Source organism: Myxocyprinus asiaticus, chromosome 45 (assembly GCF_019703515.2).
Source record: "Myxocyprinus asiaticus isolate MX2 ecotype Aquarium Trade chromosome 45, UBuf_Myxa_2, whole genome shotgun sequence".
Taxonomy (NCBI): Eukaryota; Metazoa; Chordata; class Actinopteri; order Cypriniformes; family Catostomidae; genus Myxocyprinus; species Myxocyprinus asiaticus.
The window spans coordinates 26065718-26082511 of record NC_059388.1 but is presented as its reverse complement, the minus strand read 5'-3'; the positions used below and the strand labels follow the sequence as shown (position 1 = coordinate 26082511).

The 16794-nt window shown below is 39.8% G+C and overlaps 1 protein-coding gene across 1 annotated transcript in view; it reads left to right on the top strand.

The window, feature by feature from the left end:
- LOC127435063 (forkhead box protein P2-like) overlaps positions 1–16794 on the top strand; it is a 128254-nt gene that overhangs the window by 89595 nt on the left and 21865 nt on the right. The window contains exons 6-9 of the mRNA XM_051688213.1: positions 3250–3424; positions 4794–5007; positions 6652–6756; positions 13582–13669. Of these exons, the coding sequence (XP_051544173.1) occupies positions 3250–3424; positions 4794–5007; positions 6652–6756; positions 13582–13669 (582 nt within the window). The remainder of the gene's footprint in view (positions 1–3249; positions 3425–4793; positions 5008–6651; positions 6757–13581; positions 13670–16794) is intronic.

Here is a 16794-nt window from a genome sequence, read left to right as displayed (position 1 = left end):
CCTCTGTATTTGCCACAACTAGCTGCTTGTAAATCAGTCTCTGCTGTCATTGCACAAGGGAGCGCTCTTTTATCACTGAGAAAACTTGGTCTGTTTGCGGCCGGTTACAGAACAAAGCAAAGTGCTAAAATTAGGCAGCCATGGAAAAAAAGACAATGCTGTCAGGTGTCTCATCTCCGTCCTTAGAGGCGATGCAGAGTTGGGTTGATGCTAAAAGGCACGCTTTAGCGTATCGCACAGTGTCTGTTCATTAATGAACCGCTGCGGTGGGTTTGGGCCAACAAGCTGAAAAGTTTGACCACAGCGAGCTCATAAATCAAACTGACAGTCAGACCGCGGATCCGTCTGACAGACAGACAGAAAGAGACGAGTGAGAGAGTTGCTGACACGGAGGAGCAAGCATTAAAAAAGCAAAGCGCTGTAGAGAGGGGGCGGCAATCCAAACAAAACGTGTGGAAGCAGTTAAATTGATCAGCTAGGAATCACAGATCCCCCCCCCCTTCCCCAACGTCTCTTCATCTACTACCTTCCACCATTGTCTCTCTTCAGGCAAGCCATTATGCAGGGCCTGCAACACAGAGACTGACCTCCCGAAGGCTTTGTTTCTGTTTGGATTTGCGAATAGATTTTTTTCAGGCTCGTGCCATCAAATATGGAATAGAAATTGCTCCCTTATTTCTCATGAGACGATGGGGCCAATCCGCGCAGCTCACTCGATTATGCAGTCTGTTTTCCAGTGAGCGCATCACAAGTTTGCCTCTCTTTTTCTCTCTCTCTTATCCCTAAATTAAGAGAGTGAGGTCTTCCTCACCATCTTGACTCAAGGTCTTCCTCTGGAGTCTGCTCAGTTCCGCTCATACTGCTAGCATAATTCAGAGTAAAAACTGGAACTTTAACTTTTCTCCTGTAATGGGGGTCTTTGCTTTCTTGTCACTGAGTAGGTTGTAATGTATTCTGACAGGAGAAGAGGAGAGGGGAAAAGAGGGTTGAAGCTAACAGGGTCTCAGCAGAAACCAACTCTCAGTTCGCTAATGGACCTCTGGAGACTTTGTCAACAGAAGCAAACTTCAGTCATTTTTAGCCAGACTTCCTAAAAACAGCTAATAAATGAAGACTGTACGACATGGAAATGCAACTACTACACCACTGTACATACTGTATCCCTAGATCCAAGATTACAGAGTAATGTTATATATTTCCGACACGTACAAAGTTGTTCGAACATTGAGCTTCATTCATGAAACATGATCAGAATGAATTTCTGTGTAAATCATTTATAAATCCATTCTAACGTAATTTGTCCCATTGAATTAATGAAGCATTATACATGAGAAATGTTTTACGAACTATTCAGGCAGAAATTCGTTCTGCTCACGATTTTTTGCATCCAACATCATTTTACGTACGAATTGGGCAGAAATTTGTTACGCTCATGTTTCACAAAGCGCATATTGTGCGAAAATTCTCTGTCTGTGGTTAACTATGGGATTTTGCTTTAATGCTTTGGGATTGGAACTAATGCTTTTTTGTATTGCGTTTAATTTTGTAACGTTATCATTTATATGATTTACACATATCCCTGAAGCCATTTCAGTATTTTTCGTCCCTAAAACCATTTCAAACACTGTTTCAAAGTGGCACATTGTTTTTCTGTTTAATGCGACAATTTACGCAAGAATGATTTTACGAATAATTTACACGATTTTGCTCTGCTTATGTTTCATGAATATAGCCGATATGAAAATGTTCTGTTGCAGGTTATATTTTGTGATTGAATTCCACTGTTAAATGCTATTGTTTTGTGTTTTATTTTTTAACATTATCATTTATCTGATTTACAAGTATTTTTCGTTCATGGACCGATTTCACTTTGATAACTGAAGCACTGCATTGTTTTCAATTAATTGCGACAATTCAGTGTAGTGCAACAATTTACGCAAGAATGACATGGCGAATGGTTTGCACAGAAATCTGTTCTGCTTGTGTTTCGTGAATGAGGCCGAATTGTACAAAGTTCCTCGATGTTAACAGTGGGATTTAGCGATTTAATTATAACGTGAAACGCTTTGCATTGTGTTTTATTTCTAAAACAGAATGATGTCTCATATTTCCGACACGTACAAAGTTGTACGAACATTGAGCCTCATTCATGAAACACGAGCAGAGCAAATTCCTGTGTAAACCGTTCATAAAACAAAGGTGTATGTAAACTTTTATGTAATGTTTCAAGAATGAGCCCAGTGTTAGCTGTTTGTAATTTTGGTAATTTGCGATTAAATTTCACTTTGTTAAATGTTAAGTTTGTAAAGTTATTGTATATATGAATCACATGCACTTTTCATCCTTGGAACTGTTTCAAGTGCTGTTGCTATGCTTTGATCACTAAAGTGCTTTGTGTTTTATTATGTAACATTTTCATTTAACTGATTTATGATATTAGTTGGTACAGTTTTAGTTTATTATTCTTTCCATGGACCAAGTTCAAGTGCTGTTGCTATGCTTTGATCACTGTTGTGCTGCATTATTTTTCAATTCATTGTGACAATTCAGTTCAGTACTACAATCCATATAAGAATGACTTTCTGAATGATTTGTAAAGAAATTCGTTCTGCTGGTGTTTCAAGAATGAGGCCCAATTGCATGAAAATGTTCCTTGTTTGGTAACGATGGGATTGAGGTATATAATTTTGCTCTGTCAAATGCTTTGCTAAGTGTTTTAATGTTTTAATATCATACATCTGATATATGAGTTTATTTTTCATCCATGGAACGATTTCAAGCGCAGCTGCTGTGCCTTGATCACTGAAGCACTGCATTGTTTTTCTCTGGTCTGCCGCCACTACTGCTGTTGTTGCTTTTGTTGTTGTTGTTATTGTTGTCTTCGCCAGTTTATGCAAGAGGCAGACTCGACTGGCGGTAAACAGGGCTCAGAGGAGAGGGGGGTTGTTGCTGTAATTCTCTATCTCTCTCTGTTTCCTTCCCTCCCTTTGGCTCCATAAGCTTTAATGGCCATTAGAAATGCAAGACAATTAACTATCAATGGTGGAAGGAGGGGGCACCCATCTCCCCCTACACACCCACCCAAGACGTGTGCCGGGGAGACGGAGACAGAAGAAAGGAAGGTTAGGGAGGGTGGGCAGCATTTGGGCCACATGTACGCAGAGCGCACACTTTCTCGCCCATGTGTGTGATTAGTGTTTGTGTGTATGCGCTCACTCGCTCTCTCTCTGTCTCTCTTTCTCACTATAGCAACAGCAGCAGCAGCAGCAGTTGGCAGCACAGCAGTTGGTCTTTCAGCAACAGCTCTTGCAAATGCAGCAACTGCAGCAGCAACAGCACCTGCTCAACATGCAGAGGCAGGGCCTCCTCACTCTGCCGCCCGGCCCAGGACAGCCCACCCTCCCTGGACAGACTCTACCACCAGGTAACGTCCTCATGTGACCCACATCAACCATCTGAGTATATTTGTGTGTGTGTTAGACAGAGAACGTGTCCTCTTTTATGGTGCTTTTACACTAGAGCCCGAATCCATTTGGCATCAGAGTTTGGTTCGGTTGGTTAGTTTGAAAGTGGTTTTCCGAACTTAAATGCTCACCAACTAACCACATCCGAGTCTGTTTGAAAAAGGACAGAACGGTTCGCAGTTGGTTTTTACAGCAATCTGTCCTTACTCGCGGAAGTGAATCACTATTGATGGCGTATAATGTGCAGAAATAGATGCTAGTCTCCAAATAAATTGATTCGCTTGAAACAAGTAAACAAGATAAAAACAGTGAAAAGTGGTTTTATATAAACAGTCCTGAGTGGTTATTTATTTTCAGTTTTATAAGTTGCCGCTAGTAATCATGGTGGTAGTTACACTGATAACGCAAACATACAGCGGTTTGGACGCAAATAATAAAATTTGAAAATAGACTTGCAGGGGGTGAGGGGTGGAAAAGAACTCTGATTTAGACCAAACAGTCAAATCATGTGTGAAAACTCACTGTGTGGCTCATTTATTTAACCTTCCCTATCTTTTCCTGCTGTATTTCTTTTCTGTTTGTTTTTTTAGTTCTCTTTCTCTCTCTCATGTGCCTATGTCTTTGAGGCTGTTGTTTTCCTCTCTGTCTCTGTCTTTCTCTCTCTCTCTCTCTCTCTCTCTATCTATCTCCCTCCTCCCCTCCTTGCCTGTTGTTGTTGCTCTCTCTCTCTATCTCTATCTTCCTCCTCCCCTCCTTGCCTGTTGTTGTTGTTTACTGACTCGCAGTGCAAGCTCAGGGCTCAGATGAAGACGAGCTGTTGCCATTTGCTTTTCCTGGAACAAACACCTGGTGCTACCGTGTTTATCGAAATGGCACCGGATAACAATAGTTTGAAAATGGCTCTTAATTGGAGTATCACTGTGGCGACATGGGGCAGAATAGTCATTTTATCATCGAAGGGATTACTCAGTGATTTGATTCTGCAGACAGAGGCTCATTTATGAATGCATTATCGTGCACGGATGAGTTTATGCCCTCCTGGTGAAGTCTGGTTGGTTTGCACTTCTGGATCCTGTGGAAACAAGGCGAGGGATGAGCATCCAAGTCAATCTCGCACCAGTTTACCTCCAGATGCTTAAGTGTGACATTCAAGTTTTGGATTGTGTGAGAACACAACAGAGTTGCACAGGTTTATCCACTTTAATCATGATATGGGCCACTTGTAATAGGGCAGCACTTCAGAAAGAGTGGAAATGACCTCAAAATGGGATGCTTTTTGGATGATTTTGTTCCTTAATGCATTTGTTACTCTGTGTTTGTGTGTTCCAGCTGGTCTAAGCCCTGCCGAACTCCAGCAAATCTGGAAAGATGTCACCGCCAGCCACACCATGGAAGACAATGGACTAAAACACAGTGGCCTGGACTTGAGCACCACCAACTCCTCCTCCACTGCCTCCACCAACAACTCCAAAGCTTCTCCGCCCATCACCCATCACAGTATATCCAACGGCCAGTCCCCAGCCCTCAACAACCGAAGAGAGAGGTACTGTCATGTACACATACACATGCAGTGTAGTAGCTAAAGATTGGGGCTTGTACTTGGAAGGTTGTTGGTTCATGTCCCAAATTTAATGACAACCATTCTGCTTTAGAGCAAAACCTCCGATTTCTCCAATGGTAATGTCTATGTAATAAAGGTCTGAAAAGTTGCTTTGTACTTAACACTAAGACTCCAATTCCCATTTGTCGGACTTTCATGATCACAAACTCACGTTAAAGGGTTACACAAACACATTCAAGCAAAGACGCATTTACAAACATAAAACACACAGCCGTTTAAACTCTGAATTTCATGTAAGACTCCAGTTATACATGTTAAAAATTAAACAATTGATGTGTTTGTCCCCATTTGCAAAACCAGAAACAAGATATGCACATTCCTGGAGGGAAAGCTGTGTGGTTTTGTTTGTTTGCTCATCAATAGTTTATTAATCTCTGGATATCAGTCTAAATAAGTGAAACGTCCCTAGAGACCTTACGCTATTGAACGCTGTGTCTTCCGTTATATCAAACACATGGAGATGCAACTTACAGTGGCAGGAACACGCAGCTCACCTCATTGTACATTAAGAATTTAATACCTCGCTTTTCTTTTGAAACTGCTTTGCCGTCACTGCTTGTCATGTAAATAGAATACAAAATGCCAGTGTGGCAATTACCAAGCATTTATACACTGCGCTGTTCCTGTAAAACATATATTCACATAGTTCTCCAGTCTTTGGCATCTATTATTCAGTCTGTAGCGCCCATATGTTAGTACGTAGCAACAGTCATTGACTACACTGGACGTGGATGTGTTGTGTAATTGGTTTCAAGTACATTGTGTCTTCACTGAAAACCCTTTCGTGAGAGAGATATCTTTAGAGGGAGAGAACAGCAAAGAAGATAAAGAAAAAAGACAGAGGGAAATAATTTAAGAAATAGGTTACTCTCTTTTTTTCATGTGTTTCTGTAGTCTCTTGGGTATTTCATAATCATGAAGTGTGTTGTGTTGTCAGAACTGGTGACTTACTAAGATGTGCTGGATCAGTACAGGCAAGGTAAAACAGCCAGTGAGGTTTGTGTGTGTCTGCTTAGCCTCACTTTAGCACGTTAGCTCCTCAGCACCATTAGAACCTGCTGTTCTAGCTGCGGTCGTATCTTACCTTGATGTCTTTTCTCAACAAGTTGTGCCCTTAAAAATGTCAGTTCCACTGCAAATGAATCTCCTGATGAAAATTAACACACAGGGGCCATTTTTTGCACTGTTTACACAAACTGTCCATAATGGCTTTACAAGGTAAAAGTCTGCTGACCAAATTTAGACAGCAATTTTTCTTGGCCGCGTGTCTGTTTTAACACACTCGTGTTTCCTCAGAAAAACTCTGGATCAATAATCACACGGTGGCCAGATGTTGAGTTATTGTGTATGTTTTTCCAGCTTTTTAGAGCTTTAGATCTACTTTCATTACTTTAATTGGCCGCCCATCCCCCAAACTAGCCTTGGAAGTTGAACCATTCCAGAGATCTGCACTAAATTGACCTATTTTAACCTGACTGTAGTTGATATTGACCTGGCAGGTGCTTGTGGTCGCCAACCTCAAATGAACTGACACCAAGTTTTTTTGTCTTTCTATTTCTTTTTCAGTTCACTGCATGAAGAGACCGGAGCATCACACTCCCTCTATGGTCATGGAGTATGCAAGTGGCCAGGATGTGAAAGTGTTTGTGAAGACTTTGGGCAGTTTTTAAAGTAAGTGACTAGTATGATAGAGTGTATGTACATTAATTGGGTCTCATTCATGAAATATGCAGACCCGACCAGAATAAATTTGGTTGTAAATCATTAAAATTTAATGCTGCAGTTTACGGAAGAATGGTTTTATGCAAGGATGTAATATAAGGTTTACGATTGGGACAGGACCAAATATAAAATTTGGGGAATCTGCCATTAAGAACCCATTTAGATTGACCACTAGTCTGTATATTGATATATATCAATATTATATGAATATATCAATGTCAATTGTTGTTACGGCCCTGGATTTTTACGAACAATTCGTTGTGCTTGTATTTTATGAATTAGATTAATTGTGTTTTCTGAAAGATTTTAAAGTATTTGCACACTTCATCAGTGTCCCAGGCCTTTGTTTCTCTATATAGAAACATTTTGAAGTTTAAAATGAGAAGTTTAATTCTATGTGTTCTTTTCCCTCTATCAAAAAAAACTTGTCAAATCAAAAAAAAAAAAAAAAAAAAGATTCTGACTTTGTATTCTTAAAGCTTTCAGCTCTCACACTTAGCTGTGAATGCCTTAAAATCACAAACTGTGAAACTACAGACAGATTTTCCCAAAGTGTCTGTCAGCCTGTCAGAGGCAGCGCTCAGAAATGACCACAGATTGAGCATGCATCTCCACGGCTACGTGAATGGATGATGGGTTGGCGATGAGCGGCAAAAGCTAATGGCAACCTGCGTAACCACGCGCGCCCCCTCACATTGGCACATATTCAGTGTTGTCATGGCGTGGCTAACGGAGTGAAATGAACTCTTCATGCTCCATCAACAATTTAGTTAATTAGCTCATTTGTAATTGGCCAGCTTTGTTGCCAGGATGCGAGTGGGGGGACATCAAAGGAAGAAGGTGTTTGCAGTCTCGGAGATAGCAGGTTATCACGTTGCCACTCCGAGGAAAGAGCCACGCTGCCAAAGAATGGAGAAACAGTTCATTTGAATATTCTAATTAGATCTGTAATTAACTGTGAAATAATAATCTGACGCGCGTTAGGTGGCTGTAAATGTCCACGTCAGTTCATATAAATGGCAATTTGAGAGTGGAGACATTGTGTGGTGTGGGGGTGGGGTGGCAAACATCACAAAAGCTTCAGACATAATCTAGAGAGTCCACCTCAAACAAGTCAAGAATGTACAGCAGAACACGTTTTTATCTCTTGGTGAGCTCATTAAATTGATTTGGAAGTAACAGTGTGCCAGCTTTGTTGTGTGTATACATGAATACACAAATAGTTGAATATAAATATTGATACATGGATCTAAATACAATATCATTAAAGTATTGTGATATATTGATATTTGATTGTATCGACACAGCCCTAGTTATGACTGTCGACCAAAAAAGATGAAAACGAGAACTACCAAGTTAACTAGGGTTGGGAACCGAGAACAGGTTGTCGTTTCCATTTTTAAAAATAAATGAAACGGAACTGAATGGTTTTCATGATGTTCAGTTCCATCCAATGCGAATGGAACACCGTACTGAAATTCTCCGACAACACTTCCTACATTGCTATTCAGCAGCTCAAAGTATTAGGCCCATCCACACTAATCCATTTTCATTTTACTACCGTCATCAAAGTATGCTTTTTCGAAACACTCCATTTTGGTGGAGGAAAATGCCATAACAATGTGGATGAGGGGTGTAAACGTAGAGATATCAATGCTTTTACAGCTAAAAACATATTAATGTGGATGTGGCCTTAAAGTCTTAAAAATATTAAAAGAATCGTTAACATAAAGTTAGGTGGAATCAGAATTGGAACCACAATTGTTACATTCCTTATGATTCCCAGCGTTATTGTTTGCCTCAGGCAGAGTACAGAGTTAAAGTAATTGTCTCTTCCATGCAATCGACGCTCATTGTGCGTCATTTTTTAGCTTCATGGTGTCACACCATGCATCAGAGATCATATGATGATTTTCCCACCAAACTCGCTATTAAGTTATGATGTGTGAATCAGTGGTTTAAGAGAACAAAATGAATCGCTCTGCATCTGACAGTCTGTGTGATAGGACATTTTTAAAACAGTCATCCTACAAAGTGTTTCTCCGTTGCCAGCCGCTAAAATGGGGGCGAGACACCCTCGTTTCTCTCTTGAGTCAGAGACTCCAGTACTGTAACCTGTACATGAAAACACTACGACAAAAGACAGCGTGATCTGAGGTAGTGAGATGGCGGGTGGCGGCGTGCCTTGGAGGAGCGATTGTCGTGTCAAGAAGATGCTTTTAATGTCTTCTGGAGATGCCAGTCACTGCTGTGTATCATCCAGGTACACACGCTTAAAATGGTTTACATAAAATAGGTGTCAGATTCAAATGGCACCTTTGATGGGGAAGCAGAAGAGGGGCGGAGGGATTCACCCAGCTTGCACAACGCTTGTAGCTGGCGGAGAAGAAACCAGGCTCAATTTTGTAATCTTTGTTGAGTTGCTGAGAAAGTTGTCAAGATCAGCATTTAAGCACAGCTCCATGCTCTTTCATGCGGATCTCACCTGGAGAGTGTAGCCAAGAGGTGCCTAGCGCGTTTTATTAGCTCTGATGTTCAAATAGAATATTACCCTGCTGTGCACGTACGTGTTCGAATGTGTGCATGCAATCAGGTTTATGCAACAAAGCGTGCATTGTTCCGAGCTTATCTTGTGGGTTTGATTTAGGGCAACTTATTTGGGGGTTATGTGTAAATAAAACATCGGGCAAATGCATTCATAGCACTCTAGCGTTGTTCTGCCATGCAGGCGATTTTTGTTATTGTTTAAGCTACAGATTGCTGCCCTAGTTCTCATATTGATTTCCTCTCACATGTTTGAAAAGAGACAGGAGGAATGAAGAGAGTAAAATAGAGGTATACCCACTGCCCTGTAACAAAGATTGACATGCTGTCATTGCAGACTTGCCATTTACAGTAGCTTCATTCCCATAAGGACTCAATATGGGCTTATGTATTTCAGTAAACAAACTCTTTCCAGACCTAATGGGGCTTTTGCCAGGAAATAACTCTCCTGTCTTCCACCTATTTAACATTTAGCATCACTGGTGTTGTCCTTATTTTAATTAGGTCTTAGAAACAACCTGCCAAGCTTTCACCACTAACCGGAATTGTCTTAAATTGGAAGTTAATTAAAGCCAGCAGAAAGTCCCAGGTTAGATCTTAATTGATTAAGCACATGTCCAGTTGAAGGTGATGGGTCCTTTTGAAACTGTGAGAAGTGGTTTAGTTATTTGAGAATTAGCTAAATGTGAGGACCAGTGTCAGAAATTAAAAGTTATTTCTATTAAGGTGCAATATTTGCCCTCTGGCAATTTTTTTTAACCTTTTAATAAGGACATATTTTTTATAACAAGATAAAACACACATGTTGCTCCGTTTATGTTGATTACTTAGATTCAGTCAATAAAAGAAATGTTCCAGGTTTATTTTAAGATCAATCAACAGCATTTGTGGCATAATGTTGATTACCATAAAAAATAATTTCAACTTGTCCCTCGTTTATTAAAAAAATTAAAAATAGAGAAGCAAAAATTGCAGTTACAGTATGGCACTTACAATGGAAGTGAATAGGGCAGTCTGTAAACATTAAAATGCACACCGTTTCGAAGTATAGCCACAAGATGTAAACATTAAATGTGTAAACATAATTTTGTTGCGATAAAATCACTTACAGGGATTACAGGGTTTATGAAGTTTCGTCGTCATGGCAACAGAGTTGTAATATTGGATATAACTTTACACAGATAAGGTTAGAAAGGGATTATATCACACTAAAATCATGTTAACATATATAATGTTCATGTCTTGTGGCTATACTTTTGAAACACTGTGCATTTTATAGTTTATGGACTGGCCCCTTTCACTTCCATTGCAAGTGCCTTAATGTAACTGCGTTTTTACTTTTTATATATATATAAATTGTGATCACCACAATTATTTTTTGTGGTGATCAATTTTTTGTGGCCACAAATGCTGTCTATTATAGAGTTTAACATGTATTGAGTCCGGAACATTTCTTTCATTTATAAATTAACCGCTTCATATCTAAGCATTCAACAACACCTGCCTCAGATAGCGAATACAGCTCATATGGCTACAAGTCACTAGATGGCTGTAAAGCAGTTAAACCCATAACTACATAGGCCTAAAACTTTAAACTAGAATGGAGCTAGCTTTAACTAAACTGATTTCATTTGAGCAGCAGCTTCACCAGTTGTGTGACTTTTTAACACATTTTAGCACCCGCGAGTCTCAGCCCCTGTCAGCCTGGTACGTACCTGTCCTTCTGTTTCTTAGACCTCTGTTCCATCAGAGCCCTTATTCCCCATTTCAAAACTAAAATCAATATGCCTATAAAGTGACCCATAAATTACAGGCAGCTCCAGAGATGTTTGCTCAGAGCTAAGCGCGAGCGGGTGGCGCCTTCTCCTCTCACCTCTCTGTTTGAACTATACCCACCACCACCAACTCATTAAGAGATATTGGTGACTGCATCTAACCCCCTGCTTTTATCAGTGCATAGTCAAACACCTACTGCCTGAATATTTCATAGCAGCGCGGTAATTTGCATGTAATATCTAGCTAACTAGCCTATGTTAGCATTTGCAAAAGATTTCATTCAGGTTCCAAAATTAACACTCGTAAAACACACAATGCAATTTAAAAAATAGATTTGGTTAGTTGTAAATACAGTACAGTACTGACTAGTTAGCCAATAACTTTATTATGTAAAAATGAAAAAAAAAATGTAAACATTTTAATATAATTGGAACATACTGTAATACATGGTTTAAATGGAATTTTAATAACAACAAACTGATTGTGCCGATAAAAGTAACGTACGTGATTCAAATCAAAGACAACATCTGTCGTGACTCGACAGACTCGCGACAACTTTACTTAGAAATACAGTAGAAATGTTATCACATGTTTATCTAGGATGGCTAAAGATTTATTGTTCAATACTTAACACATATGTGGAATATTCCTCACATTAAGCTACCAAAATTGAAATATGAGAAACAGTATCACTATATGAGGCTTTTGTGACAGTTCCACCAAAGAATGACTCATCTTGAACATAATGATGCAAATGCTGCATATTTGCACTTTTTGACGCAAATATGCACGAAAAAAAAAAACAGCTTTATAATTTCAAGGGCTATTGTTTCAGGGCTGGCAAATGTTCTTATTTCACCTACCATTGGCAGGTGTAGCATGTTAAGTTTGGTCCCTGATTCCATTGTACTCTCTTTGCTGTGAAACAAGGAAATAAGATTAAAATCTAGATGGTTGCTAATGAGAATGGGTGTGCATGAGATAAGATGTGTTATTTAGCAAGCTACCTGTCGGGATGGTGGAACTAGGCAGTCGGCGCTTTTGAAGCAGCTGTAATTTATGACATCCACCATACATCAAGCACGTAAGATAGCATTATGAGCATTGAAATGAAAAGGGTATTTGCAGCATTAGTTCCCTTCGAGAGACCTGATTACATGATTAATGAAATGCCCCTTTGCATGCGCATTCTGAAACAGCAATTAGGCACGGGGCCGAAGCAAGGCACCAGCTCAAGTCATCCTCGCTGGCTTTTTTTCAATGCTATCTCACTCTTGATTTATAATGGAGAATATCTGAGCATTAGACCTGAAACGTTTACAATAGCAGAAACGGCGTGATGGAATGAAATAATTTTAAATGGGCACAGGCGTAATTGAAAGGTAGGCACGGGCTATTGTGTTCGCAAATGTCCTCTGCTTTGATTGCCGTGTTTGAGGAGGATTATGAATACTTTATTTTGCATATTGCACATAAACAATAGCTTGGGCTATGAAAATGAGTAGAGAAAATGCTTAGTAGTGTTAAAACTGTATCTCTCTGTGGGTGTGTTTTTACATGCGTGTGTGTGTGTGTGTGTGTGTGTGTGTGTGTGTGTGTGTGTGTGCATTTTAAGCTCACACTAATGCATCAGAGGTTTTACTGTAAATGATCATTGAAGGGTCTGCAAGCTAACCTATAATTACAGGAAAGAGAGTGGCAGCTTTGGCATTTCACAAGTATGTCTCCTCAAAGAGCGCTTTGTGGGTTTGTCACCAGTGATAATTTAGATAGAGGCTCATTACCGAACATCACAACACTTTTAAAAACCTTTTCGCCTCCATGCGTTCACCGGGAATAAAGGTCTATTTTAATGGTGGGCTTCTTTTGTGTCCTCCAGACAAAATCCAATCAAGGAAATCCGCCATTGACTGCTCCAGCAGTCTGAAGTGATTTTTTTTTATATATATATATTCTAATGAAAGGATGAGTAGATACGTTTAATATGTCGGGGGAATAATGCACTCTTCGTAGGAGGTGCTTTTTAAACGTTACTCGAGTTAAATTGCATTTATTGTATTTATTGCTTGATAAATGTAGAAGACAAAACCTCTGCGCTAGGCCTTTGTACGCCAACATCTCTCAAAAGCCGTTCTGCTCTGAATGCTGCCTCGTACGAGATGACAGTCTCGCTATTGTGATGTTAAACGCCAGCTTTCAGTGAGCGGAGAACACGCTTGTTAGGCATACTGTCGTTTCTTAAAAGCTAATGGGCTGGACGTCCTGTAATCCAAAAATCATACAGTATTCATCATAATCATCTTTTGTAGCTGATCAACAGTAATTTCAGTTACACCCTTTATTATTATTTCAGTGTGTGTGTGTGTGTATGTGTGTGTGTGTGATATCAATGCTGGAATCTTTATTATAAAGGTTTGTTTTATTGGCTGATGTGTTTCTTCTGTTTGCGTACAGGCACCTTAATAATGAACATGCTTTGGACGACAGGAGTACCGCTCAGTGTCGTGTACAGATGCAGGTGGTACAACAACTAGAGATTCAGGTACAGTGGACACACACACACACACACACACACACACACACAATATATATATATATATATATATATATATATATATATATATATATATATATATATACAGTACTGTGCAAAAGTCTTAGGGACATAAGATGTTTCACAAAAACATTTGTCTTAAGATGGTTATTTATATCTGCTATCTGTTAGTGTGTCAATAGGAAATATACATTTTATACTCCCAAACATTCATTTTGCAAATAGAATAGAAGAACAGGGAGCCCTGCAACAGATGGCATGGCCCTCACAGAGCCCCCCACTGAACATTGAGTCAGTCTGGGATTACATGAAGAGACAGAAGTAATTGAGACAGCCTAAATAAATAAAAGAACTGTGGCGAATTCTCCAAGAAGCTTGGAACATCCTATCTGCCAACTACCAAGAAAAACTGTGTCCAGGTGTAATTAGGAGAATTGGTGCTGTTTTGAAGGCAAAAGTGTTCACACCAAATATTGATTTAGCTCTTTTTCTGTTTACTGGACTTTGTATGATGTTAACTGATTAATGAAAACTATTTATGGCATTATTTTTTTAAGAAATCCTCACTTTGAAAGTTTTTCACAAGTGCCTACAACTTTTGCACAGTACTGTATATACATTTACATACACTGACTTGCATTTTAAGACAACATGAAATGGCATTCGCAACCCATTTAAAGGTGGTGTAATTTTTTTGGTGTTAAAATACTTCCTCTTTAACTATAGATAGGCCATTTATAGGTTATTTCTCTGAAAAAAATGTAAACATTTTATCTCTGTGGCACATTCAAAACATTGCTCTGTTTGTTTGAGTAACCCGACCAGTACAACACACAATGCTGGCTCAACCTATGGTGTGAGTTTGGGGGCAGGGCTATCTGTTTCCTCAACCAATGGCAGCTGGAGGTTGTGTTGGGAAAACCTGTTTGAAAACAGTCACTATTTTTGCAGTTCCATTCGGTGAAGTTAGTGGTGCATAAATTACACAACTCGCATTTACATTCCATAATGTGGCATCTATTCATAATGTGACAAATTAAAAACAATATTCAGCAGGAAATAATGTAGTGTGGGACTTATTTTTATTCATCAGTATTTGATTGGATTTTGAAAAGTGGGCTTTTATTCATACATATTAGGTTAAGTAAGAAAATAAACACACACTCACAATTCACAATTTGTCCCAGTTTGCTAATTTTTTTACTGCTTTCTTGCAACATAACATACTTCTGTTGCATTTCATTAATTAGCTTATTGCCATCAAAAATTCACAGCACATAAAGTGTGAAAATACACAAGGGACACCTTTCACAAATCCGTCCCAACAAAGGTGAAAACCATCACAGGCCTTTATAATTGAATCATGGTTTGTGCTTATTTTCTATGCCATCCAATTAATATGCGCGCATCTGGGCTGGTTCTTGTTAATTAAATACACTTTGCACCTGAAGGAAGCTCTAAAGAGGGCCACTATTTTCAGGAGCTGGAGCATGACCTTATTAAGGTGTCACGCTGGCAAGATAATGAGAGCAGTGATTGAGGGATGCTATTATGCAGCGCTGTGGTCATCTCTCCCACCAGTTATCGCTCGGTCCTCTCCTTCACACCTGACGCACGGGTCAGCTTCACGGGGTACATGGGGTTAAAAACCACCTTTTTCAAATAAATAACCCATTTTGGTTGCCGTTTTATTGTGCCCATGCTTTAAAGCTGAAGTGTGTAATTTGTTCTATGTTAAATATTTTCTACTGTTCCAGCTTAAAGGGATATTTCACCTATGGCCACATCCACACTAATCTGTTTAAGTTTAAAAACTTTCATTTTCAGTTTCCTAATATCATAATTTTCCAAAGTAAGTAGTTTAAAATGGCGTTCTAATGTGGATGTGAGGTGTAAACAAAGTAAAATCAATACGTGAACTATCCACTCCATGTGCAAAGACAACTGTAAGTGATCCATTTGTAGGTTACATTTTAAACACTTGGGTGCTATGGTGCTATCAATACATTGCTCTGTTTGTTTGAGCATCCCAGCCACATTGTCTCAAATAATGGCGTAAATTTAGGGTGGGGCTATCTGTTTGGCCGACCAGTGGAACAAAGGGGGAGTGTTCAGGAAAACTTTGAAATTCAGTTTGGTGATGCTAGTGGTGAAAAATGTACACACTTCAGCTTTTCACTGCATTAGTTTTTTATGTAGATTACACAGTTTGAAAACATTCCCTGTTTTTTGCACACTCAAAAGAGCCATCCTGCCCTTGTAGTGTGGATTGCTTTCTGACTGTGGCCCCTAAGCCCCCGTGATGCCCATCTGAATGTAAGCCAAGCGTTTCTTGCAACCTTTAAAGGTTTTTACGCTTGGCGAAACCCTCCCTATTTATTTGTTGGGCTCTTGAAAGAACGAATGAATAATTCTTGTTTATATGTAAAATAACAAATGGACATCACTATTTCTCCCTTGACTTGTTCTCTTGTTCGTTGATACCTCAAAGCCTTGAACTCAGTGCTTATACTGTGACCAATTACAGCATTGCTGCTGTTTTCTGTCCTTTTGGGGGTTTTTTCGCGCTTTTTTTCCCTCTTCCATGTTCCGTCAGTGGTAATGAGGCCCAGTTCAGGGCTTGCATGCCGGCTCGCTGGCGGAGTTCAAGGCAGTGCACCGCGCGAGCTGGTCGCTGTCACTCTCCCTGAGTTAGATTGATGATAGAGGATCGCCGGGGCACTAACTGGACCTCGGAGGACCCGCGAGGAGGCAGGGAGGCGGGACCGGCTGGCACTCTGTTTGCGGGACCCCTTCACCTCTCGGCAACTGCTGGATTCAGTCTAGCCCTAACAGTGTCCACAGGACTTTGAGTTGACGACCAAGACCCTCTAATTTATGGCCTGAGTACCTTGTTACTGTCAAAGCTTTGCTGACCTAAATTTTGCTATTGACAAAAAGATGAAGTGCTATTTGTTTTCTATGACCTCCACCACCTTCAGCTCTCCATCACCACACCACGAGGAATGGTTCTCTTATCTCGGGTTTAATCTGCCTCTTTCTTTCTCTTTCTCTTTTCCTCTATTCTGCTCAAGTCAGTGGTTCTCAACTGGTTTTGCTTTAAGACCCAGATT